This window comes from Pelobates fuscus, chromosome 7 (genome assembly GCF_036172605.1).
Source record: "Pelobates fuscus isolate aPelFus1 chromosome 7, aPelFus1.pri, whole genome shotgun sequence".
Taxonomy (NCBI): domain Eukaryota; kingdom Metazoa; phylum Chordata; class Amphibia; order Anura; family Pelobatidae; genus Pelobates; species Pelobates fuscus.
The window spans coordinates 611,630-639,364 of NC_086323.1; the positions used below are offsets into that span (position 1 = coordinate 611,630).

The 27,735-nt window shown below is 43.0% G+C and overlaps 1 protein-coding gene across 4 annotated transcripts in view; it reads left to right on the top strand.

The window, feature by feature from the left end:
* The window catches only part of COL24A1 (collagen type XXIV alpha 1 chain), an 808,926-nt gene that overhangs the window by 549,263 nt on the left and 231,928 nt on the right, over positions 1 to 27,735 (top strand). For 2 of the 4 annotated variants that reach the window (XM_063427613.1, XM_063427614.1), the window contains one exon: positions 26,290 to 26,397. The exons of the other annotated variants lie outside the window; for them this stretch is intronic. In XM_063427613.1, coding sequence (XP_063283683.1) covers positions 26,290 to 26,397 — 108 coding nt within the window. The remainder of the gene's footprint in view (positions 1 to 26,289; positions 26,398 to 27,735) is intronic. 4 annotated transcript variants of the gene reach the window in all.

A 27,735-nucleotide genomic window follows, 5' to 3' on the forward strand; every position in this document is an offset into this window, starting at 1 on the left:
AGCTCTCTAACTTCTATTTGATGGGTGTGACAAACTGCCTATAATCATCTTTTGTTTTCCCAAGTCCAAGTTCTTTCCCCTTTGATTCGGTATCGTTAACTACCAAACACAGACCACCCCCCCGGCTTGTTATCTTTAAAACAACCACAAACTTAAGTGCTCTTTCTGGGTGGTCGCCGTTCGTATAGCCGGAAACACACGCTCTGGAAATCTTTGTATTTTGTACCCCAAACACAGGCAGAGGTACTATGTCGTAGAGTGCCTGCAACTCCAATACGGATACATTACCCTGCGAACCTCGGTATCTTTCGACCACCACTCGCTTCTGTTCCCGACAAGCCAGGAGAGCTCTGTTCGAGGAAATTACTCTACCGAACAAGGCGACCATTCGCTACCCACAAGCCATGGAAACCGGTCATGTGATTTTATATAGGAACTGAACGACTGCTATCACTTTTCTTATTGAAATAATTTGGGCAAGCGTCACGTGTACGGTCGGTCAAAACTTTACCCATGTGGCGATTCAGCTGTATATTCAGGATCTGATCGCTATTTAGACAACTTAGGTGCTCAGATCCGAGCTATCCGGAAATATAAGACTTATGGGGTTCCTAGTAATATTATGTATGTGTTGGGGTGTTTTGTATTTTATTCATTGTACCTCTAGTGCTTAGGAGATAAGTGAGTTTGCTTTGCTTAGACTAATTATCTCCCAGACACAAAGACGCCTAGGCGTGTTGTTCCTATGTTTTTGCTGGAGACTGTGTATAAAAGTGGGCCATCTGGGCATAATAAACCATTCCTGTTGTACCCTTCATCAAGTATTGACTTATGTTTAGGTATGCGACGACTGAGAGCTATTAATCACACAACCTTGCTGGATTTTGGGAGATTTCGAACAAACGTATCACTCAGGATACAGGAGGTTCGTTACAATGGGACATACTTTTATCAGCCACATTAAAATCACCTGCCTACTATCATATAGGTCACCTTGTGCTTCCAAAACAGCTCTGACCGGTCGAGGCATGGATTCCACAAGAATTCTGAATGTGTCTGCTGGTATATGGCACTAAAAAGCAGCAGGTTCTTCAAATCCTGCAAGTTGTGAGGTGGGGTCTCCATGGATTAGATTTGTTGTTCCAGAACATCCGTCAGATTCTCAATTGGAAGTGAGCCAAGGCAACACATTAAACTCTTTGTCATGCGATGCACTGTGTGTTCTGACACCTTTCTGTCATGACCAGCATTAACTTTTTCATCAATTTTAGCTACAATAGTTATTCTGTGGGTTCAGACCAAATGGGCTAGCCTTCGCTCCCCACGTGCATCAGTGAGCATTAAGGCGCCCATCACCTTGATGCCGGTCCAAAGGTTGTCCTTCCTTGCACGGTATATCGGGAACACTCCACAAGTCTTGCCATTTTGGAGATGCTCTGACCCAATCTTCTAACCATCACTATTTGGCCCTTGTGAAAGTCACTCAGATCTGGGCAGTGAGCAGGGTTTATACAGTGAGGGCAGTGTGCAGGGCTTATACAGTGAGGGCAGTGTGCAGGACTTATACAGTGAGGGAAGTGAGCAGGGTTTATATAGTGAAGGCAGTTTGCAGGGTTAATACAGTGAGGGCAGTGTGCAGGGTTTATACAGTGAGGGAAGTGAGCGGGGTTTATACAGTGAGGACAGTGTGCAGGGTTTATACAGTGAGGGCTGTGAGCAGGGTTTATACAGTGAGGGCAGTAAGGGCAGTGTGCAGGGTTTATACAGTTAGGGCAGTGAGCAGGGTTAATGCAGTGAGGGCAGTGAGCAGGGTTTATACAGTTAGGGCAGTAAGGGCAGTGTGCAGGGTTTATACAGTGAGGGCAGTGTGCACAGTTTATACAGTGAGGGAAGTGAGCAGGGTTTATGCAGTGAGCAGGGTTCATACAGTGAGGGCAGTGAGCAGTGTTTATACAGTGAGGGCAGTGTGCACAGTTTATACAGTGAGGGAAGTGAGCAGGGTTTATGCAGTGAGCAGGGTTCATACAGTGAGGGCAGTGAGCAGTGTTTATACAGTGAGGGCAGTGTGCAGGGTTTATAACAGTTAGAGCAGTGAGCAGGGTTAATGCAGTGAGGGCAGTTAGCAGGGTTTATACAGTGACAGCAGTGAGCAGGTTTCATACAGTGAGGGCAGTGAGCAGGGTTTATACATTGAGGGCAGTGTGCAGGGTTTATACAGTTAGGGCAGTGAGCAGGGTTAATGCAGTGAGGGCAGTGAGCAGGGTTTATACAGTTAGGGCAGTGAGCAGGGTTTATACAGTTAGAGGAATATAGTCAGGACAGTAAGCAGGGTTTATACAGTAAGGGCAGTGTGCAGGGATTATAAAGTGAGGGCAGTGAGTAGGGTTATACAGTGAGGGCAGTGAGCAGGGTTTATACAGTGAGGGCAGTGTGCAAGGTTTATACAGTGATGGCAGTGAGCAGGGTTTATACAGTGAGGGCAGTGAGCAGGGTTTATACAGTTAGGGCAGTGAGCAGGGTTTATATAGTGAGGGCAGTGTGCAGGGTTTATACAGTGAGAGGTATATAGTCAGTACAGTGAGCAGGGTTTATACAGTAAGGGCAGTGTGCAGGGTTTATACAGTGACGGCAGTGAGCAGGGTTTATACAGTTAGGGCAGTGAGCAGGGTTAATGCAGTGAGGGCAGTGAGCAGGGTTTATACAGTTAGGGCAGTAAGGGCAGTGTGCAGGGTTTATACAGTGAGGGCAGTGTGCACAGTTTATACAGTGAGGGAAGTGAGCAGGGTTTATGCAGTGAGCAGGGTTCATACAGTGAGGGCAGTGAGCAGGGTTTATACAGTGAGGTCAGTGTGCAGGGTTTATAACAGTTAGAGCAGTGAGCAGGGTTAATGCAGTGAGGGCAGTTAGCAGGGTTTATACAGTGACAGCAGTGAGCAGGTTTCATACAGTGAGGGCAGTGAGCAGGGTTTATACAGTGAGGGCAGTGTGCAGGGTTTATACAGTGAGGGCAGTGAGCAGGGTTAATGCAGTGTGGGCAGTGAGCAGGGTTTATACAGTTAGGGCAGTGAGCAGGGTTAATGCAGTGTGGGCAGTGAGCAGGGTTTATACAGTTAGGGCAGTGAGCAAGGTTAATACAGTGAGGGCAGTGTGCACAGTTTATACAGTGAGGGAAGTGAGCAGTGTTTATGCAGTGAGCAGGGTTCATACAGTGAGGGCAGTGAGCAGGGTTTATACAGTGAGGTCAGTGTGCAGGGTTTATAACAGTTAGAGCAGTGAGCAGGGTTAATGCAGTGAGGGCAGTTAGCAGGGTTTATACAGTGACAGCAGTGAGCAGGTTTCATACAGTGAGGGCAGTGAGCAGGGTTAATGCAGTGAGGGCAGTGTGCAGGGTTTATACAGTTAGGGCAGTGAGCAGGGTTAATGCAGTGTGGGCAGTGAGCAGGGTTTATACAGTTAGGGTAGTGAGCAGGGTTTATACAGTGAGAGGAATATAGTCAGGACAGTAAGCAGGGTTTATACAGTAAGGGCAGTGTGCAGGGATTATAAAGTGAGGGCAGTGGGTAGGGTTATACAGTGAGGGCAGTGAGCAGGGTTTATACAGTGAGGGCAGTGTGCAAAGTTTATACAGTGATGGCAGTGAGCAGGGTTTATGCAGTGAGGGCAGTGAGCAGGGTTTATACAGTTAGGGCAGTGAGCAGGGTTTATATAGTGAGGGCAGTGTGCAGGGTTTATACAGTGAGAGGTATATAGTCAGTACAGTGAGCAGGGTTTATACAGTAAGGGCAGTGTGCAGGGTTTATACAGTGACGGCAGTGAGCAGGGTTTATACAGTGACAGCATTGAGGAGTGTTCATACAGTGAGGGCAGTGTGCAGGGTCTATACAGTTAGGGCAGTGAGCAGGGTTTATACAGTGAGGGCAGTGTGCAGGGTCTATACAGTTAGGGCGGTGTGCCGGGTTTATACAGTGAGAGGTATATAGTCAGGACAGTGAGCAGGGTTTATACAGTAAGGCAAGGCTCCAGTGGGTGAACCTCTCTTCCTTCAGAGAGCGAAGCAGGAACAAGCTCTTAAAAGAGCTTAGTGATTATAGTCAGGGGAGTATACAGCGTATATGCAGCCTTTTCCCCCACACATGAGACGAGGCTCTATGTTGAGGGTAAAACAGGAACTCAGCAGTCTGAGGGTTTATTGTCTCTTATATAACCTATATGTCCAACATATCCCCAGATAGCTTGGATCTGAGCGCTCAATATGTCCAAAAAGCGCTCAGATCTCAAGAATACAGTTGGATCGCCATAGGGTTAAACAATAGCAAGGGCTGATGAGAGATTGAAGAGGGACAAAGCAGCTAGTTTCAACTAGTCTGGTAGTGTCCCTGGGACAACGCCCTGCTGGAGAACAATAAGACAGGGAAAAGGGGGAGGGTAGAGGTACATTTTCCCATGGAAGTCACCTTTTTAACAAGCCTTTTTTACAGGGAGAAACAAAGTTTTAACGCATGGGCCATAATCCTGGGGGAAAAGGCTGGCAAACAGGCCCCTCCAAAATCCAGTGGCGAGGTTATTTTTGCCACACTGTACATTATGCTATACTTTATAGTGTGCTGTATAATATATTCCTGTATAATATGCTATTACTGTATAAAATACTATCAGTATATAATGTACATTATGCTATACTATATAATGTACTGTATACGGTAATGTTATTTCTGTAAAATATACCATTACTATATAATATCATATACTAATACTTTATAATATACTATCTCTGTATAATCTAATATTACTATTACTGTATAATATAACATTACTATATAATGTATTGTATTGTATTATATGCTATTAGTTGTCACGTATTCATCCGCACATAAAAATGTGGTTAATGGCATTTACCGTCCTGATAGGAAAAGTTGTGCCGAGCAACATTACCGTCCTGACAGGAAAAGTTGTGCCGAGCAGCAACCATGCACATGGAAACCTGGTAATTACTTTTGGGGTCAAAGGCCGGTTACGGCCAATCGGATCTACAGGAGGAGTATTTAAACCCAATTCTCCTTTTGCTCATTGCCCTGTCGTGGTGTTATCCTGATGGTAATCCAAGATTGCGTTCCTGATCTTGTTTTTTTGGTATTTGACTTTGGTTTCGTTTTGACTTCCCTGAATTCTGGTATCCTTGACTTTTGGTTTTCTCTCATCATTGTGTCTGATTCTGTGTTCCTAATCTCGGCAAGCATTTTGACTATTCTTGGATACGTTAAGTCCAGCCATTCTAAGGTCTGGTTATACGTTATCCTTAGTCCTAGGTGTGACACAGTTCTGCATGCTGGATCAACTTGTAATCCTGACATTACAACAGCGCCATAGATCCAGCAGAATTGTGTCAGCACATAGCAGCTTGCGAGAGAAAGCTAGAGGAGCATGATCACCGTATGGATCAATTTGCACGCTCCTTACTAGGACGGCTTATTTACAACCTAAGGCTTCTCCAATGATGTCACCACTGCCTAATGTACCTCCACCTATAGTATATAAGGCACCTACAATCTCCTTATCTCCTCCCCCACATTTTTCTGGTAATATCCAGGAATGTAGGAGATTTCTCAATCAGATTGAGTACTGTAACGGATCACCTGGCACCCCGACTGGGCACCTCCATTGATGGACGCTTCCTAGCTGATGCCGAGGACCATAAGCACTGCACCGGACACCACAACCACCGCAGACTCCACAACAACCATAGTTTAACTGGAGTCCCGCCGTCTTCCTTCCACCCTGGATCAGCCTCTGTCCTCCAGGAGAGCGTGTCAGGAACAGCTCTTAAAAGAGCTAGGTGATTAGAGCTCAGGGGAGTATACAAAGTATAGCAATCCCCGGTGTGATTATAGCAGTTCCCCTCCAATCACTAGACAAGACTACATGTTGAGGGTCAAACAGAAACAGAACTGAGGCTTTATTGCTTCTTATATACAAAATTTCACACAAATTTACCACCCACGTGGACCTTGTTGGGCACTGAAAACACAAACTCAACAACCAATCATTAACAGTTACACAGTTAAACACTCCCATTCATTACTGCACATTCCTCCCCTCTGCTTGGTAGATAATTTAGTTAATTGCTGTATCAACTCAATTATCTCCAAGCGACAAATATACTTTTTACACAATTTCTATAACTTCAAAATTATACATCACATTCCCATAAAAGTTTTTCTGAACCAGCATAATTAGAGAACATATCCAAAAATTATGCGAATTGGTCCAGTGTTTCGGGAGATAGCTGGAAGTCTCATTTGACCGACCGCACGCACGCACATTTTCCTGCCCAAAACAGTTCCACAGATTTGGGCTGTGCGGCCGGTCTATTCAACATAGTTCAAATACTGTTCAAATGCACGAACGGAGGCCGTTTGTGCAAATAGGCAATGTTAATGTGGCGTTTGTATTGTCGAACGCCGTTCGACTCCCGTTGAAGCGCCGAAGTTCCAGAAAAGGTAAAAGCTCAGCGGTGTTCGTGCCATTATGTATCCGATTTTAGTTCCAGGAGCTCGACGGCAAAACACCGCTGACCACGTTTGGCTAAACAAGATGGCCACCGCCACGTGTTCGACTATACGAATGGTGACCACCCAGCCATTCGCCTATTAGCTTGCGGTTAACCACCAGCCTGGGAGGTAAATTGGCTGCACATTCCACTTGTGTGTGGTCCAGCTGTTCGGTAATTCGAAGTTCCACTTCGACCACTTCAACAGTTTAAAGGGGCATTGTGCCAAGTCTCAATATGCCCCCATAATGTTCTTAAAGGGCAATACACACCAGGGCCATGATCACAGGGCAAAAGGCCTTCTCCAAGAACAAGTGGCAAAGGGCACTTCGTCACAAGTACCACTTTAAGGGCTCACCTGGTTCATTTCCTTCAGATAGAGCTACAATTGGGTATCTGATGAACCAATTTAAAGGTAAGGCCTTAACTTGGTGTTACAGACCCTGCAACTGACAATTTCCCCATTGCTTTTATCTCTATTTTTTTCCCCTTTTTGGCACAACCCAAAATCTGGTTTCGAGCATGGTTTTGTGTCCAAAACCCACGAATGGACTCAAAGTACCGAACACCGGATCACCTTGGTGTGTGATTAATGGATACTTTACCTCCCAGCTTGATTCCAGCCGTTCGCATGGTTCAGCACGAATCCTTTGTGTAAAATATAGGTGCCCGCCATTTCGGGACTTTGCACGTGTTCGCGGCCATCTTACACACGAACAGCGGTGTTTGCCAGCAATCGTCTGGAACTAAAAACGGAGACGCAATCAGGCGAACACCGCTGAGACCTCCAGGATAACGTAACTTTGTGCTGGACCTACCGAACGACCAGCCGTTCGGTAGAAAGACTACATTTCACATGGGGATTATAGCGAACCCCGGGATAACTGTGGATGGCAAGGGTTTCGTGGAGTTTTAACGTGCGAACGGAGACCGACCGCAAGGCCAAAACTCGTGGAACTAATTTCGGCCAGAAAAGCTGTGCGGTCAGTCAAAACTTCAAAGAGCCATAACTCCCGAACCCTTTAACCGAATGGGCTGGATTTTGAATATGTGGTTCCCCTGAACTAGGACTATCTGGACTATACTGGATTTAAAGCTGTACCCCCTATTTTTGGGGTACATCTGAAACTTGGGTAAAATATTGTATGTAGTAATTATGTTAACTGTTTATCTGAGGGGAGGGAACATGGGGGTTGTACCATGTATATAATTGGTGATTTTATGCCTCCCCCTGGGTGTGTTCTTTCTGTGTCTAACTGTAATAAAAAGCAGGCTGGGTGTTCCAGCTCTCAGTTCTTGTTTGACCTTCAAATCGCAGCCTTGACTCGTTTTGTGGGCAGAAGGGTATCCTAGCTGTACTATAGCTAGTGGGATTATTCTACATTTTCAGGACTCCTATGGAATACTAAGGAAAGCAGCTTCTCCTCTCTTCAGCAATAGGAATCCATACTAGCTAAGCGGTCCAGCTCTCAGCAAGACTGAGGGTAACCGTAACACTTGGGCTAATCCATTATGGGAAAGTAAAAGGAGTATTGCTCATTGTTACCAGGAATTCCTGGCAGAATTCAAACTGACATTTGAACCATTAGGCACCTCCACTGCCTAAATGCATATCAAAGAAGGGAACCGGTCTATATCAGATTATGCCATAGAATTTCGCACTTTGGTAGACTGGATTAAGAACAGATTAATCGCTGCTTTTAAAAAAGGATTATCCGAGAATATGCTTGACGAAATTGCTGCCAAAGACCTACCTAAGGTGTTTAAAGGAAAACAATCCGTTTTCCTGGCACTGCAGGTTCCCTCTCCCCCCCAATCTCCAGTTTTCACCCCTTCAGTTACTTACCTGAGGCAGCGACGATGTCCCTCGTCGCTGCTTCCTCCTCTGCACCGCTCCTCCTTCTGACTCCGTCGGCTGGTGGGCGAGACTGATCCTGCCCACCGGCCGGTGAGACCTAATGCGCAATGCTTTCCTATGGGGAATTGAGCGACGCTGGAGGTCCTCACACAGCATGAGGACGTCCAGCGACGCTCTAGCAAAGAAAATCTTTGCTATGAGTCAGGAAGTTCCCTCTAGTGGCTGTCTATTAGACAGCCACTAGAGGTGGAGTTAACCCTGCAAGGTAATTATTGCAGTTTATAAAAAACTGCAATAATTACACTCGCAGGGTTAAGAGTGGTGGGAGTTGGCACCCAGACCACTACAATGGGCAGAAGTGGTCTGGGTGCCTGGAGTGTCCCTTTAATGACATTATTACTAATGTGATGCAGATCGATAATATACTCCGGACCAGGGAAACTGCTAGAAACAGAACTAGATGTTCGATTCTCCAAACCTGTTGTCTCTGGCCTTCCGACTCTGTCTGAACCCGAACCTATGCAGTTAGGGTTTACTTATATTGTGTCAAAAAAGGACACATGAGAGATGCTTGTGCTATACGTCCGGAAAACTTCCGCACCTAAGAACCTTAAAGGGACAGGTCTTAGGTGTAATGGATACGTCCTCTAGTAATTCCCGAAGCAGATTTCTCCTGGGCATTTCCACCTTTTGCAATGAGAATAACTTTTCATGCAAAGCCCTGGTTGACTCAGGTGCGGCTGGTAACTTTATTGATTTATATTTTGTTAAGAAACACACTATACCAGTCAGGGAGAGATCATCACCTCTAGTGGTTGAGGCTATTGATGGGAGACCCCTATTTCAACCTCTTATTACCCATGAGACCTAGCCTATTTTCATTACGATAGGGGCTTTGCATAAGGAAGACATTACCTTCCAGATAATCGCTTCCCCTTGTCCCATCGTATTAGGTTTCCCTTGGCTCATCAAGTATAACCCTCATATTGACTGGACTAAAGGGGAAATACTGAAATGGGGGTAAAGACTGTCAGGAAAACTGCATGTTTCACATTACTAAAAAAGTGGGCATTGTTTCTTTACCCGCTGCTACGTCTCCGACTCCCGAAATTCCCGTACAGTATTGGGAGGTTAGGGAGGTGTTTAGTAAAAGCCAGATTGATGTTCTTCCTCCACACAGGTCATACGACGGCTCCATTGATCTCTTGCCCGGGGCTATGCCTCCTAATGGGGCAGTATATGCCCTATCCCCACAAGAAAGTAAGATCATGGATGAGTACATCAAAGAATCATTAAAAAAAAAAAGGCCATATACATAAATCATCCTCGCCAGGATTCTTTTTTGTAGCTAAAAAAGATGGAGAGTTATGTCCTTGCATTGACTTCAGGGCATTAAACAAGATTACTATAAAGAATGCCTATCCCATTCCCCTTATATCCAAATTGTTTTAAAGACTCCAGGGTGCCAAGATCTTCACTAAACTTGACCTTATGACTGCATACAATTTGGTGATGATTAGGGAGGATCACGAATGGAAAACGGCATTTAACACTAGGAGTGGGCACTATGAATACCTTGTCATGCCCTTCGGATTATGCAATGCTCCGGCTGTGTTTCAGGATTTTATTAACGATGTACTCAGGGACTAAATCTATTAATTTGTTCTAGTTTACCTGGATGATATCCTTATTTATTCCCCAGACCTCCAGACTCATCATGAACATGTTAAACAAGTATTACAAACATTGCTTGATAATGGACTTTATTGTAAACTTGAGAAATGCATATTTGATCAGCACGAGATTCAGTTTTTGGGGTATAATATTTCTGCCTCTGGTTCCCAAATGGATCCTCGCAAACTAGAGGCAGTTCTACACTGGCAGTTGCCCAATGGGTTAAAAGCCATCCAAAGGTTTATTTGTTTCTCTAACTATTACAGGAGGGTTTCTCTTCGGTAATAGCCCCCATCACCAATATGACACACAAGGGGGCTAATTGTACTATATGGCCTAAAGAAGCTAAAGAGGCTTTTGAGCTTCTTAAACAAATGTTCTCATCTGCTGACATATTAAGACATCCTGATACTAGTAAATCTTTCCTACTTGAGGTTGACGCCTCCTAGACAGGGGTCAGGGCTGTTCTTTCTCAGAGAGAGAGTCAGGATGCCCCTTTGCATCCATGTGGATACTTCTCCAGAAAGTTGTCTCCTGCCGAGCGTAACTATGACGTTGGTAATAGAGAACTGGTATCCATCATATTAGCGCTTAAGGAATGGCGACATCTTTCGGAGGGTTCCAAGGATCCCATTCTAATTATTACTGATCACAAGAACCTGGCATATATTGGGGATGCCAAATGACTGTCTTCCAGACAAGATAGATGGTCATTATTTTTGTCTCGCTTTAACTTCATTATCATGTACAGACCCGTTTCTAAGAACGTTAAAGCTGACACCTTATCTAGGCAATTTGACGTTGAATCGGATCTAGAACAAGAGACAGCCCCTACTATTTCTCCTGAGTGCATTATTGCATCCACTGTCCTTTCTTTATCATCCCCTTTGCTATGTGCTATCATGGCCCCAGCCCCAGGCACCTTGCAACAAACTTCAAGATAAATTGTTTATTCCATTGCCTGACAGGAAAGAGGTGTTCCATGACAATGTGACCGCTGGGCATCCTGGTATTAATAAAACGGTATCTGTCATTTCCAGGTCATGTTGGTGGGAGTCACTCAGGAGGGATATTAAAGATTGTGTAGAAGCCTGCTCTGTCTGTGCTGTTTCGACGGTTCCTCAGAAACTTCTGTGTGGATTGTTACAGCCACTTCCTATACCCAGTATCCCATGGCCTCATTTATCGATGGATTTCATTGTTGAACTGCCTAGTTCCAATGGGTATTCTACCATCCTCATGGTAGTTGACCGTTTTTCCAAAATGGCACACTTTATTCCATTCAAAAAATTGCCATCGTCTCAGGATCTGGTGCCCATATTTATACACGATATTGTCAGGCTACATGGTATTCCTCAAAATATTGTATCTGACAGGGGTTCAAAATCCGTGTCACGGTTCTGAACAGTTGGGCATTGAATTGTCATTTTCCTCTGCTTACCATCCCCAAACTAATGGTATGGCTGAAAGAGCTAACCAATCACTTGAGCTGTATTTATGTTGCTTCGTGAATAGTACACAGTCTCACAGGGCTGAATTATTGCCCTGTGCCGAATTTGCAAGGAATAACGCTTCCCATGATTCATCTGGGCATAGTCCGTTTTTTGTCAATACGGGTCGTCATCCTGCTGTTCTCCCTGCTGTATTTTCTGATACAGCTATCCCTACTCTGGATGATCACCTCACCTCAATTTGTGATACTTGGCTCCGCTCTTGAAACTGCAGCTGCTCACTTTAAGTTTCATGCGGATAAACGGCAGAGTGCCAGTCCAGTTTACCAGGTGGGTGATCGGGTTTGGTTATCCTCATGCAACATCAGGTTGAAGGTTCCCAGTATGAAGTTTGTTCGAGGTTCCTTGGTCCTTTTCGTGTGGTTAGGAGAATCAACCCTGTTTATTATTCTTTGGCCCTTCCAATGTCCTTACGTATACCTAATACTTTTCATGTGTCCTTGCTCAAACCGCTTGTTTGCAATCGGTACTCATGTCTGGTTGTTCCCCCTCCTCCTCTGGTTGTTTCTGGACAGGAGGAGTATGAAGTTTCCTCCATCACTGATTCCAGTTTTTCTCGTGGTTCCTTATAGTATTTGGTCGATTGGAGGGGGTATGGGCCTGCTGACAGTTCATGGGTTTCGGCTTCTGATATCCATGCTGGCCGTAAAATTTGTTCTTTTCACGCCAAGTTTCCGCTCAAATCTGTTCCTGCCAGCGCGGTGGGCGCTCTTCAGGTGGGGGTTAATGTCACATATTCATCCGTACATAAAAATGGGGTTAGTGGCATTTACCGTCCTGACAGGAAAAGTTGTGCCGAGCAACATTACTGTGCTGACAGGAAAAGTTGTGCCGAGCAACATTACCATCCTGACAGGAAAAGTTGTGCCGAGCTGCAATCATGCACATGGAAACCTGGTAATTGCTTTTGGGGTCAAAGGCCGGTTACGGCCAATCGGATCCAAAGGAGGGATATTTAAACCCAATTCTCCTTTTTGCTCATTGCCCTGTCGTGGTTTCATCCTGATGGTAATCCGATAGTGCGTCCCTGATCTTGATTTTCTGGTATTTGACATTGGCTTAGTTTTGACTTCCCTGAATTCTGGTATCCTTGACTTGTGACATTGTGCAGGGGTCAAGTCCTGGTGAAAAAAGTGTGGGAACTCACCCAAGATCCCCCCCCCCCCCCCCCCAAAAAAATAAAAATAATTTACACTCCTGTGCAGTGCAGGGTGTGTATAATGCATGTAGTGTGTTTGTAGTGAATGCAGAGTATGAATAATGTATGTAGTGTGTTTGTAGTGAGTGCAGAGTGTGTATAATGAATGCAGAGTGTTTGTAGTGAGTGCAGTGTGTATAATAAATGTACTGTGTTTGCAGTGAGTGCAGAATGTGTATAATGAATGTAGTGTGTTTGTAGTGAGTGCAGTGTGTATAATAAATGTAGTGTGTTTGTAGTGAGTGCAGAGTGTGTATAGTCAATGTAGTGTGTTTGTAGTTAGTGCAAAGTGTGTATAATTAATGCAGTGTGTGTAGTGAATGTAGTGTGTTTGTAGTGAGTGCAGAGTGTGTACAGTGAATGTAGTGAGTGCAGAGTGTGTATAGTGAATGTAGTGTGTTTGTAATGAGTGCAGAGTGTGTGTAATTAATGCAGTGTGTGTAGTGAGTGCAGAGTGAGTATATTGAATGCAGGGTGTGTAGTGAATGTAGTGTGTTTGTAGTGAGTGCAGAGTGTGCATAATGAATGCCGAGTGTGTATAGTGAATGTAGTGAGTGCAGAGTGTGTATAATGAATATAGTGTGTTGGTAGTGAGTGCAGAGTGTGTATAATGAATGTAGTGTGTTTGTAGTGAGTGCAGTGTGTATAATGAATGTAGTGTGTTTGTAGTGAGTGCAGAGTGTGTATAGTGAATGCAGTGTGTTTGTAGTTAGTGCAAAGTGTGTATAATGAATGCAGGGTGTGTAGTGAATGTATTGTGTTTGTAGTGAGTGCAGTGTGTATAATGAATGTAGTGTGTTTGTAGTGAGTGCAGTGTGTATAATAAATGTAGTGTGTTTGTAGTGAGTGCAGAGTGTGTATAGTGAATGTAGTGTGTTCAGGGCCGGACTGGCCCACCGGGATACCGGGAAATTTCCCGGTGGGCCGCGGCACCTGGTCGCTGCAGAGCTCTAATGCTCAATTAGGTATTGCCGGGTGCCCGTCCGTGGCACACTCTGAGGGGGCCGGCCGCGTTCAATAGTTACCTTGCGGCCAGCCCCTTAGTGTATGATGCTGCCGCCGGGCCGGGTAGAGAGTGTGCCGGTCTGGCCATTGGCGGATCCAGGGGGGGGCAATTGCCCCCCCCCCCGAGATCCACCCCTGCCGGCTAGTGCAGGGCTGGCATTGCCCAAGCGCCAGCCCTGCAATGTGCCTGCGGACCGGGGAGGGAGATCTCTGATCACCCTCCCCGGCGGGGAGGGTGATCAGAGATCTCCCTCCCCGGTCCGCAGGCACTGTGCTGACAGCCGGCAGGGGAAGGAGAGGGAGGAGAGAGGACTCGAGAGCTCAGCCCGCAGCTCCTCCGGGTCCTCCTCTCGCAAGATTTGGAGCATTGCCGCGGTTACCACGGCAACGCTCCAAATCTCGCGAGAGTGAACTCTAGCCCTGGAGCACGGGCTAGAGTTCACTATAACCACTGGACCACCGGGGATTCCCCACTGGGACCACCAGGGATCCAGTTATGTCCCCCCTCCTCCTCAATAAAGGTAAGAAGGGAGGGGGGACATAAATATATTTATTTTATTAAATAATTTTTTATTTATTTATTAAAAAGCCTCCCTTCCCTCCTCCCCCCCCACCCCCATACACACACTGCCCCACATACAAACACTGTCCCCCATACACACACTACACACACTTCCCCCTTACACACACTGCCCCCATACACACACTGCCCCCATACACAAACACTGCCCCCCATACACACACTGCCCCCATACACACACTGCCCCATACACAAACACTGCCCCCATACACAAACACTGCCCCATACACAAACACTGCCCCCATACACAAACACTGCCCCCATACACAAACACTGCCCCCATACACACACTGCCCCATACACAAACACTGCCCCCATACACACACTGTCCCCATACACAAACACTGCCCCCATACACAAACACTGCCCCATACACAAACACTGCCCCCATACACACACTGCCCCCATACACAAACACTGCCCCCATACACAAACACTGCCCCCATACACACAAACACTGTCCCCATACACACACTGTCCCCATACATACACTGCCCCCATACATACACTGCCCCCATACACACACTGTCCCACAAACACTGCCCCCATACACACACTGCCCCACAAACACTGTCCTCATACGCACACTGTCCCCATACACACACTGCCCCACAAACACTGTCCCCATACACACACTGTCCCCATACACAAACTGTCCCCATACACACACTGTCCCCATACACACACTGTCCCCATACACACACTACACACACTTCCCCCATACACACACTGTCCCCATACACACACTGCCCCACAAACACTGTCCCCATACACACACTGTCCCCATACACACACTGTCCCCATACACACACTGCCCTCATACACACACTGCCCCCATACACACACTGCCCCACAAACACTGCCCCCATACACACACTGCCCCCATACACACACTACACACACTGCCCCATACACATACTGCCCTGCACACACTGCACACCCATACACACACAGACACATACAGTGACCTACACTGGGATCCTGGCACTACTGGCACCATAACTACTACACTGAGCTGTAGTGGTTATTGTGCCAGGATTATTTTTTTTTAAAATAATCTATAAGTGCCCCTCCCGAGATCAGGCTCTGGATCCGTCACTGGGTCTGGCGGCACACTTGGATACTGACAGGCGTGCAGCTGTCAGTAAGCATTGGAGGAATGAGGATGGAGGCAGAGCTAACTACCATGCTCCCATGCGGTTCCCACACTTCCCAGCACAGCCACACCATAGAGTAGTAATTACTCTATGATGTGTCCATGCAGGGAATTGTGGGAACCGCATGGGAGCATGATGGAGAGAGAGAGACAACATCACATTGCTGTCCCTGCCGTTCCAGATCCGATTTCAGACAAGGTCAGTCTCAGTGGGTGAAGGAGAGAAATAGTGGGAGGTGGAGAAGAGAGACACAGGGGAGAGTGATACAGAGAGCTAGTAGGGGAGAAAGAGGGGTACGAGAGAGACAGAAGGGGAGTGAGGGAGAAAGAGGGGAAAGAGAGAGACACAGGAGGAAGGGAGGGAAAGAGACAGAGGATGGGGAGAAAGACAGAGAAGGGAGAGTTAGAAAGAGGTGTAGGAGAGAGACACAGGGGGAGGGGTGTAAAGAGACACAGGGGAGAATGAGACAGAGGGGTAGTGGGGGAGAAAGAGGGGTAAGAGAGAGACACAGGAGGAAGGGAGAGAAAGAGACAGAGGAGGAAGAAAGAGAGGCAGGAAGAGGGGGAAGAAAGAGACGGAGGAGGAAGAGAGAGAAACAGGCGGAGGGGGGAGAAAGAGACAGAGGGTGAAAGAGGCACACAGAGGGTCTGCGGGAAGAAAGAGGCACACAAAGGGACTGGGGGAAGGCAAAGAGACACACAGAAGGTTTGCTGGGGGACAAAGAGACATACAAAAGGTTTGTGGGGGACAAAGCTGGGCTGGGGGAAAAATATGCACACAGAGGGACTGGGGAAAACAAAGAGACACACAGAAGGTTTGCTGGGGGGGACATAGACACACAAAAGGCGATGGGGAAGAGACATACAGAGGGCTGGAGAAGGGTAAAAAGAGACACACAGGCTGGGATGAAGTAAAATATACACAAGGGAGTTGAAAGACACATAAGGGGGGTTGTAAGAGACAGGAGAAAAATTAGAGACAAGATACACTAAACGAGTTAAAAAAAAATCAAAAGAGGGAATAAGAAACAAGAAAACAAGCGAAGATGCATTTTTTGTGTGTGTGTTTGGCGGTGATGCATTTTTTGTGTGTGTGTTTGGGGGTGATGCATTTTTGCCTGTGCTGCCGCGGCGCATTGTTGGGCTGGTATAGAATTTTTTCCAGGGCTGCTTTTAATTCCCAGTCCGGCCCTGAGTGTGTTTGTAATGAGTGCAGAGTGTGTATAATTAATGCAGTGTGTGTAGTAAGTGCAGAGTGTGTAGAATGAATGCAGTGTGTGTAGTGAATGTAGTGTGTTTGTAGTGAGTGCAGAGTGTGCATAATGAATGCCGAGTGTGTATAGTGAATGCAGTGTGTTTGTAGTGAGTGCAGTGTGTATAATAAATGTAGTGTGTTTGTAGTGAGTGCAGAGTGTGTATAGTGAATGCAGTGTGTTTGTAGTTAGTGAAAAGTGTGTATAATGAATGCAGTGTGTGTAGTGAATGTAGTGTGTTTGTAATGAGTGCAGAGTGTGTAAAGATTAATGCAGTGTGTGTAGTGAGTGCAGAGTGTGTAGAATGAATGCAGTGTGTGTAGTGAATGTATTGTGTTTGTAGTGAGTGCAGAGTGTGCATAATGAATGCAGAGTGTGTATATTGAATGTAGTGAGTGCAGAGTGTGTATAGTGAATGTAGTGTGTTTGTAATGAGTGCAGAGTGTGTGTAATTAATGCAGTGTGTGTAGTGAGTGCAGAGTGTGTATATTGAATGCAGGGTGTGTAGTGAATGTAGTGTGTTTGTAGTGAGTGCAGAGTGTGCATAATGAATGCCGAGTATGTATAGTGAATGTAGTGAGTGCAGAGTGTGTATAATGAATATAGTGTGTTTGTAGTGAGTGCAGAGTGTGTATAATTAATGTAGTGTGTTTGTAGTGAGTGCAGAGTGTGTATAATGAATGTAGTGTGTTTGTAGTGAGTGCAGTGTGTATAATGAATGTAGTGTGTTTGTAGTGAGTGCAGAGTGTGTATAGTGAATGCAGTGTGTTTGTAGTGAGTGCAGAGTGTGTATAATGAATGCAGTGTGTTTGTAATGAGTGCAGAGTGTGTAAAGATTAATGCAGAGTGTGTAGAATGAATGCAGTGTGTGTAGTGAATGTATTGTGTTTGTAGTGAGTGCAAAGTGTGCATAATGAATGCAGAGTGTGTATAGTGAATGTAGTGAGTGCAGAGTGTGTATAATGAATATAGTGTGTTTGTAGTGAGTGCAGAGTGTGTATAATGAATGCAGTGTGTATAATGAATGTAGTGTGTTTGTAGTGAGTGCAGTGTGTATAATAAATGTAGTGTGTTTGTAGTGAGTGCAGAGTGTGTATAGTGAATGTAGTGTGTTTTATAATGAGTGCAGTGTGTGTAGTAAGTGAAGTGTGTGTAGAATGAATGCAGTTTGTGTAGTGAATGTAGTGTGTTTGTAGTGAGTGCAGAGTGTGCATAATGAATGCCGAGTGTGTATAGTGAATGAAGTGTGTTTGTCGTGAGTGCAGTGTGTATAATAAATGTAGTGTGTTTGTAGTGAGTGCAGAGTGTGTATAGTGAATGCAGTGTGTTTGTAGTTAGTGCAAAGTGTGTATAATGAATGCAGTGTGTGTAGTGAATGTAGTGTGTTTGTAATGAGTGCAGAGTGTGTAAAGATTAATGCAGTGTGTGTAGTGAGTGCAGAGTGTGTAGAATGAATGCAGTGTGTGTAGTGAATCTATTGTGTTTGTAGTGAGTGCAGAGTGTGCATAATGAATGCAGAGTGTGTATAGTGAATTTAGTGAGTGCAGAGTGTGTATAGTGAATGTAGTGTGTTTGTAGTGAGTGCAGAGTGTGTATATTAAATGCAGTATGTGTAGTGAGTGCAGAGTGTGTATAATGAATGTAGTGTGTTTGTAGTAAGTGCAGATTGTGTGTCCTGGAAGATGCATGTGTGTGGGATGATGTGTGTGTGTTCTGAATGATGTGTGTGTGTTGGATGATGTGTGTGTGTGTGTGTATGTGCTGGATGATGTGTGTGTGTGTGTGCTGGATGATGTGTGTGTGTGTGTGTGTGTGTGCGTGTGTGCTGGATGATGTGTGTGCTGGATGATAGGGGGGAAGCATTTTTTTTTTAATTTATGTGTTCATATTTTTTTATTCCCCCTTCCCTGCTTCTTACCTTGCCAGGGAGGGGGGAGATCACCTGGTGGTCTGGTGGAGAGAGCTAGCCACTGCACACGGGGGCCCAGCACACTCTGTGTTCCCTCTCCAGGCCCTTTGTATATCTCTTTCTTCCTACCACAACCTTTGTGTTTCTCTTACTTTCTCATCAGCCCCTTTTGTGTGTCTCTTTTCTCCTCATAGCCCTTTTGAGTCTCTTTCTTCCCCCCAGCTCCTTTGTGTGTCTTTCTTTGCCCCACCACTTTCTGTGTCTCTTTCTCCCACCACAAGCCCCTTTGCCTGGCTTTTCCTCCCAAACCATACAGACATAGATATACAGGTACAAATACATACATGCACAGAGGCACAACCATACAGACACATAGTCATAAAAGGAACACAAACAAACACAGTCATACAAGCAACCAGTCATATAGGGACACACAGACAGTCATACAAAGACATACAAGCAACCGGTCATATAGGGACACACAGACAGTCATACAAAGACATGAAGACACAGTCATACAGTGACAAAGATACAGTCATACAGTGACATACAGAACAAGGCATAGAGACACAGTTATACAGAGACATACGGACACAGTCATACAGAGATTTACACACAGTCATACAGAGACAAACAGATGAAAGGCATACAGAGACATACATAAAAATACATATACTGCTAGTGATGAGAGGAGGAGAGGGATGGCTGCTAGTGATAGGGGGGATAAGGGATGGCTGCTAGTGATGGGAGGGAGATAAGGGATGGCTGCTAGTGATGGGAGGGAGATAAGGAATGGCTGCTAGTGATGGGAGGGAGATAAGGAATGGCTGCAAGTGATGGGAGGGAGAGAGGATGATAGCTGTTAGTAACAGAGAGAGGAGGATTGCTGCTAGTGATAGGGGTGAGAGAGGGGTGGCTGCTAGTGATGGGAGGAGAAGGGGATGGCTGCTGGTGATAGGGGTGAGTGAGGGATGGCTGCTAGTGATGGGGGAGAAAGGGATTGGCTGCTAATGATAGGGCAGAGGAGGATGGCTGCTAGTGATAGGGGTGAGTGAGGGATGGCTGCTAGTGATAGGGGTGAGTGAGGGATGGCTGCTAGTGATAGGGGTGAGTGAGGGATGGCTGCTAGTGATAGGGGTGAGTGAGGGATGGCTGCTAGTGATAGGGGTGAGTGAGGGATGGCTGCTAGTGATGGGGAGAAGGGGATGGCTGCTAGTAATAGGGGTGAGAGAGGGATGGCTGCTAGTAATAGGAGTGAGAGAGGGATGGCTGTTAGTGTTTAGGGGAGAGGAAGCATAAGAGGAATAGAAGTGAGGTGGCACTGTTGGACCAATAAAACACACATAAACGATAAGATTTAGCTCTGTGGAGCTCTGTGCTGGATATATAATATTTAATGAAAAAATAAATAAAACATGGCTACTTACCGTTGGTGGTGTAAGTAGCTGAAAAGAGATGATCTTTCCTCTCCCTGCTCGGTAATCCTCTAACAGGGCCTGACAGGAAGTTAAATGCCCACTGCCGTCTTCACTCCTCAGTAAACTACCGCGGGGGAGAGTAGTGTGAGCGGGCACATCTCCTGCATCTTGACAGCAGACCGTGTATTGTGGGCGGCACTATGCTGGGGACGGGGAGAAATGAGGCAGCACAGCGACATTGCGCCCCCTGGGCAGGTCCTGCAGGATCACTAGCGGGAACGGCGTTCCCATGCGTTCCTGCAGGACTCGAGCCCTGCCATTGTGTCTGATTCTGTGTTCCTGACCTCGGCAAGTATTTTGCCTATTCTTGGAGACGTTAAGTCCAGCCATTCTAAGGTCGGGTTATACTTTAATCTTAATCCTAGGTGTGACACAGTTCTGCGTGCTGGATCAACTTGTAATCCTGACAATAGTATACCATTAGTATATAATATACTATTTTTCTATAATATACTATCACTATATAATATGCTATTACTGTATAATGTACTATATAATCTACTGTAATATATTACTATACAAAATATTATAACTGTATAATATGCTATTACTGTATAATATACTATTAATATACAATGTACTAATTAATATATATCTGGTATGTGAGCGCTCCAATACAAATAAATTGATAATTATGCAATAAAAATAAAAATAAAAATAAAGTAAAATATAGTAATGACCAATATAGCTAGAATCACCACAATGACCACCATAAACCAAAATTAATAAAATAGTGATATATTAAATCTAATGAAAAAACGGGCATATGTACTGGGTGAATCTATCTGAATCAGAATACTGTACACATATACAGAGTGTATACAAAATATCATTTATTGTATAAAAGCCAAACATAAAAAATGAAACAACATCTCAAAATGTCCAGTATCAGATATAAGCGTGGTGAATAATATGGGGCCCCTTATTCATTATTGTTATCAACAAAAGACTGATGTGAAAAATCAGAGATGTGCACATAAACATAAAAAATAAAAATAAAAAATAAAAAAGAATTCAAACGAAAAACTCCATGTACATTCCGTAAAGGATATATGTGTAGACGGATAGTGCCCAGATGAATGAACCGTCTCACGGAGAGGGAGCTCGAAAACCAGCCAAACACCCGGGTCAAGACTAAGGGGGTAGCGATAGGGATAGCCCCAAATGTGAAATCACATCCACCAGATATGGAACACTGTGGGGATGTCACTAAGGCAACTTACCCTATTCGTCCGACCTTCGGATGAGGTACTGGGAGCACATAAACTCCAAACCGTGGGAGGTGCAGAATATGTCGTTCCCGCAAGGTCACTTGCCGAAAATCAATGACGGATCGTAAAGGAAGGACCGGCTGGAAAGTTCAAATCAGTCGGCGGTGTGGTGAAGCAGCAGACAGCACGTCTACGCGTTTCGTCCTTGCTGGAGGACTTTTTCAAGACAATGTATGCTGTCTAAGAGCAGGGTATATATACCCACTCTTAATTGTTTCACAAAATGGTCATAATTGTTAATTGGTATAATGAAATCATTACATATCTAAATAAAGAATGCTGCAAGTTGATAAAGCAACACAAACTACAATAAATGAGAATATAATGAAATCATTTATCATTACTTGAACAATGTCACATAATTAACATCGAAAAATGCATAATTAGAAAATATGTATATAAAAATAAAATTTAAATTTTTTTTCTTTTTTTTTTAAAATATATAACACTAATAAAATAATTAAATCTCCATTTTCAAAATGATTTTGCAAAACTTGATTATATTAGTAAATCTTAGTTTCCTAGCCTTTTAAAAATAATACAGTTAAATTATTTTATGAATCATAAAAAATATATTTATTTGGGGAAAAGAACATTGAAATGATGCTGAGCACTCATGTGAGATTCATATAAATATCATAGTGACCGTAAGGTCTATAGTGAATCACAATATATATATGTGGTTCCCAATTAATTCTCTCCCACATATGGAAACAGTAAAATATCTTCCACTGACAGAGACAAAGAGTATATATTCCAAATCAATTCTTAGATGTTGCATTCCACTTCTTCATTTAACCCATTAGGGGTAAGTGTATTAAGTCTAAAGATCCATTTGGTTTCCGCTGTGATTAGAGCTAATTTTCTATTAAGTGTATTCTCTGCAATATGCTCAATGCCCATCACTATTAGATGTACAGGATTACTCTCATGGGCCATTTGGAAGTGTCTGGCCACCGAGGATTTTTTATCACGGTTACTGATGGCTCGTCTGTGTTCCCTAAACCTAGCTTTTAATGGTCTCGAGGTCTGACCTACATATAGTAAGTCACAAGTACATATCAGTAGGTATACAACAAATGAAGCATTACACGAGATTCTAGTGGTTACATGGAAGTTCTCATCTTTAGAAGATGAAGAAAAATTCTTCCTTCCGTGACATATGTAATGACACGTTAGGCATCGAGTAGCACCACATTTAAAGTTTCCTGCTTCACATAATACCGATGTTTTATTGGTTTTTGTAGTCGGAAATTTAGAAGGGGCCAATAGGTTCTTTAAATTCCTATTTTTACGGAATGTTACTCTGGGTACTTCAGGGATACTGAATCGAAGCCATGGATCCAAACGCAGAATCGACCAGTGATTTTTTAAAATTTGAATGATCTGATTATACGCCCTATTGAACGTAGTCGAGAAAATGGGACCTTTATTCTGACCCACCTCTCTAGTGCTGATGTGAAAGTCATTCCTTGATGTAAGTCTTCTTTTGATCGGATGATTCTCCAGTAAAAAAAGAATCTCCCTATGTTTGACTGAGGGGAGGAGTGGTGGAATCGGTGTATCAGCTGTGAACCCAGGGATGATAGTGGAGTTTTTTCCCGTCCATTCCAATTTTCCGCTGATTGATAAGGGAACCTCTATTAAGCCCTCTGGCCTTCTGGTACGCCCGACCAATGATGTTGGGATCATAGTTTTTGTCCAGGAATCGCTGGCAGAGGTCCAACGACTCCTCTTCAAAATTCTCCAAAAAGGAACAATTGCGTCGGAGCCTGGTGAACTGGCTGAACGGGATATTGTTGATCCACGTAGGATGGTGACCACTAGTGGAATGTAAAAATCCGTTGACATCCACCTGTTTTTTATACGTTTTGGTGTGAACATAACCAGATTTCCCACTCAAGACTAAGTCCAGAAATTCAATCGTCGATCTGTTTTGTTACTCGTGAAGGAGAGCCCCCACTCGTTGTTGTTAAGACTTTGAACGAACTCCTCAGCTTCATTTAGATCACCTTCCCAAATGATCAGGATGTCATCAATGAAGCGTTTGTAGAATTTCAGGTGCCTCTTCCAGATAGGGTTATGGAAAATGTTGGAATGTTCCCATAAACCCATAAAGATGTTGGCATATGCTGGGGCAAAGCTGGCCCCCATTGCTGTCCCTTTCTTCTGTAAATAAAATTGCCCATTAAAACAAAAATAATTGTGGGTTAGGATGAAGGATATGCTTTCAACAATAGCTTCAACTTGAAATAGTGGAAGAAGAGGATCTTCCAAAAGAAAATGCTTGACCGCTTTCAAACCTAAATGATGGTCAATGTTGGAGTATAAGGCTGCCACGTCAATAGTTAACCAGCAGAAGTTCTCCTGCCACACAACATCTTGCATCAGAGACAGCACATGTCCTGTGTCTTTAATATAAGAGGGTAGGTGGATCATGATTTTTTGAAGGTGAGTGTCTACCCATTTGGAGAGTGGTGCAGTCAGGGAACCAATAGATGAAATGATGGGTCTCCCCGGCGGGTTAGTATGTGATTTATGAATCTTGGGGAGAAAATAAAAAATGGGGATATTGCCTTCACTAGAGAGGAGGAAACCTTTCTCCAATTTATCAATAACCTTCATGTCAAACATCTTGTTGACCCAAGCCCGTAATTCTTTAGTGAATCCGGTTGTGGGGTTGAAGGTGAGAACTTTATAGTATTCTTGGTCTCCAAGGATTCGATTGGCTTCACCCAGGTAATCCTCTCTATTAAGGAGGACAATCCCTCCTCCCTTGTCCGCTCCCTTTATAATAATGTTATTATCCTTTTTAAGACCCTTTAGGGCTGACATTTCGAGATTAGTGAGATTATGTTCCAATTTTCGATCTTTCTGTTGCTTCTCAAGGTCCAGGACCAGATGTTTAAAATCCTTCAAAACCAATTCATAGAAGATAGGAATGAACCCTCCTTTGTCAGCTAGAGGATAATATGTGGAGCGAGTTTTAAGTCCTGCAGATATACTAGCCTCCAACACCTCCAAAGCATCAACTTCTCTGAGGGATTCAGTTTGGTCATTTAGTAGACTCATTAAGTTCTTCAAGATGATTTTGTCTTGTGGATCATTTAGAAAAATCGAAGTCGTTTGGACGCTATTTGCCTCCTTGATATTAAACGACCTGGTTAAAGTTAATTTTCTAATAAATTGGTTAAGATCTCGAAATAAATCTAGAATATCTGGATTCCTAAAGGGAGCAAAACTCAGACCCTTATTGAGTAAAGAGATCTCAGATGTAGTCAGTACATGGGTGGATAGGTTTTGCTTCCCTTTCCTCTCGTTCCCCTGTGGGTGCATCTCTTTTCTTGCTCCCTATTTTGGAAAAGAGTGGAAACGTTTTGGGTCGATCCACAGGGCCCTCTTCTAAAAAATGAGCCTCAACTGAATCATCCGAGCCCACAATAATGAATAAGGGGTTTTAACCCCTTCAGCCCAGCGGGAGGGGGGACCTGAGGGTGGGGGAGAACTAATGACCCTATAGTGCCAGGTAAACACATGTTTTCCTGGCACTATAGTCGTCCTTTAAGCCAATGTTCTACCCAAAAACAAGAATATTCATCTAGACCGATTTCTGTGAGTTTGAACACTAATCTATTGTGTGTAACTGTATCAAATGCCTTGGCAAAATCCAAATAGATACATCTACGGCAACACCCTAATCTAAACTTCTACTTACATCTTCATAGAATGCAATCAAGTTAGTTTGACATGACCTGTTCTTCATAAAACCATACAGATTTTTTGCTGATAGCCATGTTCTTCTCAAGGAATTCTTGAATATTATCCCTTAATAACCTTTCAAATACTTTTCCCAGCCACAAATCTCACAGATCTATAATTTCCAGGCAAGGATTTTGATCCCTTATTGAATATTGGAGCCTTTCTCCAATCCTCCGGAACACTTCCCGAATAAAAAGAATCTTGAAAGATTCACTTATTTCCACACATGTACTTGTGGATGAATACCATCAGGCCCTGGAGCTTTGTTTATATTAACTTTTTTCGTTGCTGCAGCACCTTGTCTTGAGTTAGCCAATTACAATTTTTCTGCATTTTTTTTCTTTTTTGCAGCAATCATTTGCATATCTAATGCCATATACTATACTATATTATATACTATCACTGTACAATATACTATTACTGCAAAATATAATATTTCTGTATAATGTACTATATAATATACTAATGTTTAATATACTATTATTAAATAAAATATGATAACAGTACAATGTATTTTCCTGGTCCTATCCATGGCAGCACAACAATAGGTAGCTCCTCCCTATCCCTAATTAGACAGGAACCTAATTAAAACAGAAGGTATAAGTAATCCCTCCTACCCCTCCCATCCCTCAGTCTTTTTGTTCCTGTCCTATCCCTGGGACTGACTTAGTCATTCTAAGACTAGATCATTTTTCTTTTTGGTTTACCTGAAGGTAAGCTCAGCCTCTCTTCCTTGGGAAGTCTTCAGTACGCGGTTCTGTGCAAAGGCGACCCCTGGATAAACCCCTCTAGTGACCGGGAGTTTTACTTGCTGTGACCGTAGGGGTAGCAAGATCATGCCATCACCATAATTCATGCAGTGACCAAGGGGTAGTAGGCTGTACATGCACATACAGAGCATACGAATTTACTTGCTGTTGCTTATTTAATATAATATTGTTATATAAAATATTATTACTATATAATGTATTATGAATATTCTGACCCTTTGGACTTGTGGTGATTAACCTTCTTGTTTTCAGGATTATTTACATCCAGTGATAATTGTATATTCTCTATTCTGACATATTATGTGAAAACTTGTGTTAAGGGAGAGCCAGGCAACCGTGGCATGGAGGGCGAAAGAGGGGAAAAAGGAGAGTGCGGAATATCAGGAAACCCAGGGTCTAAGGGAGAACCGGGCAGAATGGGTATGCCGGTAAGAATGCTTAATATGTTTCATTCTGTAAAATACAGAATTCTGCTTTGGAATAACTCTGAAAGTTAAATATGCACAGTGATTTATATACTGATTTATGATATACATAGTGATATATAATATACAGTGATTTATATACTGACATACATATATATATTATACCTAGTGATATATAATATACCTAGTGATATACCTAGTGATATACATAGTGATATATAATATGCACAGTGATTTATATACTGATATATATTATACCTAGTGATATATAATATACCTAGTGATATATAATATGCACAGTGAATTATATACTGATATATATATTATACCTAGTGATATATAATATACCTAGTGATATACCTAGTGATATACATAGTGATATATAATATGCACAGTGATTTATATACTGATATATATTATACCTAGTGATATATAATATACCTAGTGATATATAATATGCACAGTGAATTATATACTGATATATATATTATACCTAGTGATATATAATATACCTAGTGATATACATAGTGATATATAATATGCACAGTGATTTATATACTGATATATATTATACCTAGTGATATATATTATACCTAGTGATATATAATATGCACAGTGAATTATATACTGATATATATATTATACCTAGTGATATATAATATACCTAGTGATATACATAGTGATATATAATATGCACAGTGATTTATATACTGATATATATTATACCTAGTGATATATAATATACCTAGTGATATACATAGTGATATATAATATGCACAGTGATTTATATACTGATATATATTATACCTAGTGATATATTATACCTAGTGATATATAATATGCACAGTGAATTATATACTGATATACATATATATATTATACCTAGTGATATATAATATACCTAGTGATATACCTAGTGATATACATAGTGATATATAATATGCACAGTGATTTATATACTGATATATATTATACCTAGTGATATATAATATGCACAGTGATTTATATACTGATATATATTATACCTAGTGATATATTATACCTAGTGATATATAATATGCACAGTGAATTATATACTGATATATATATTATACCTAGTGATATATAATATACCTAGTGATATACATAGTGATATATAATATGCACAGTGATTTATATACTGATATATATTATACCTAGTGATATATTATACCTAGTGATATATAATATGCACAGTGAATTATATACTGATATATATTATACCTAGTGATATATTATACCTAGTGATATATAATATGCACAGTGAATTATATACTGATATATATATTATACCTCATGATATATAATATACCTAGTGATATA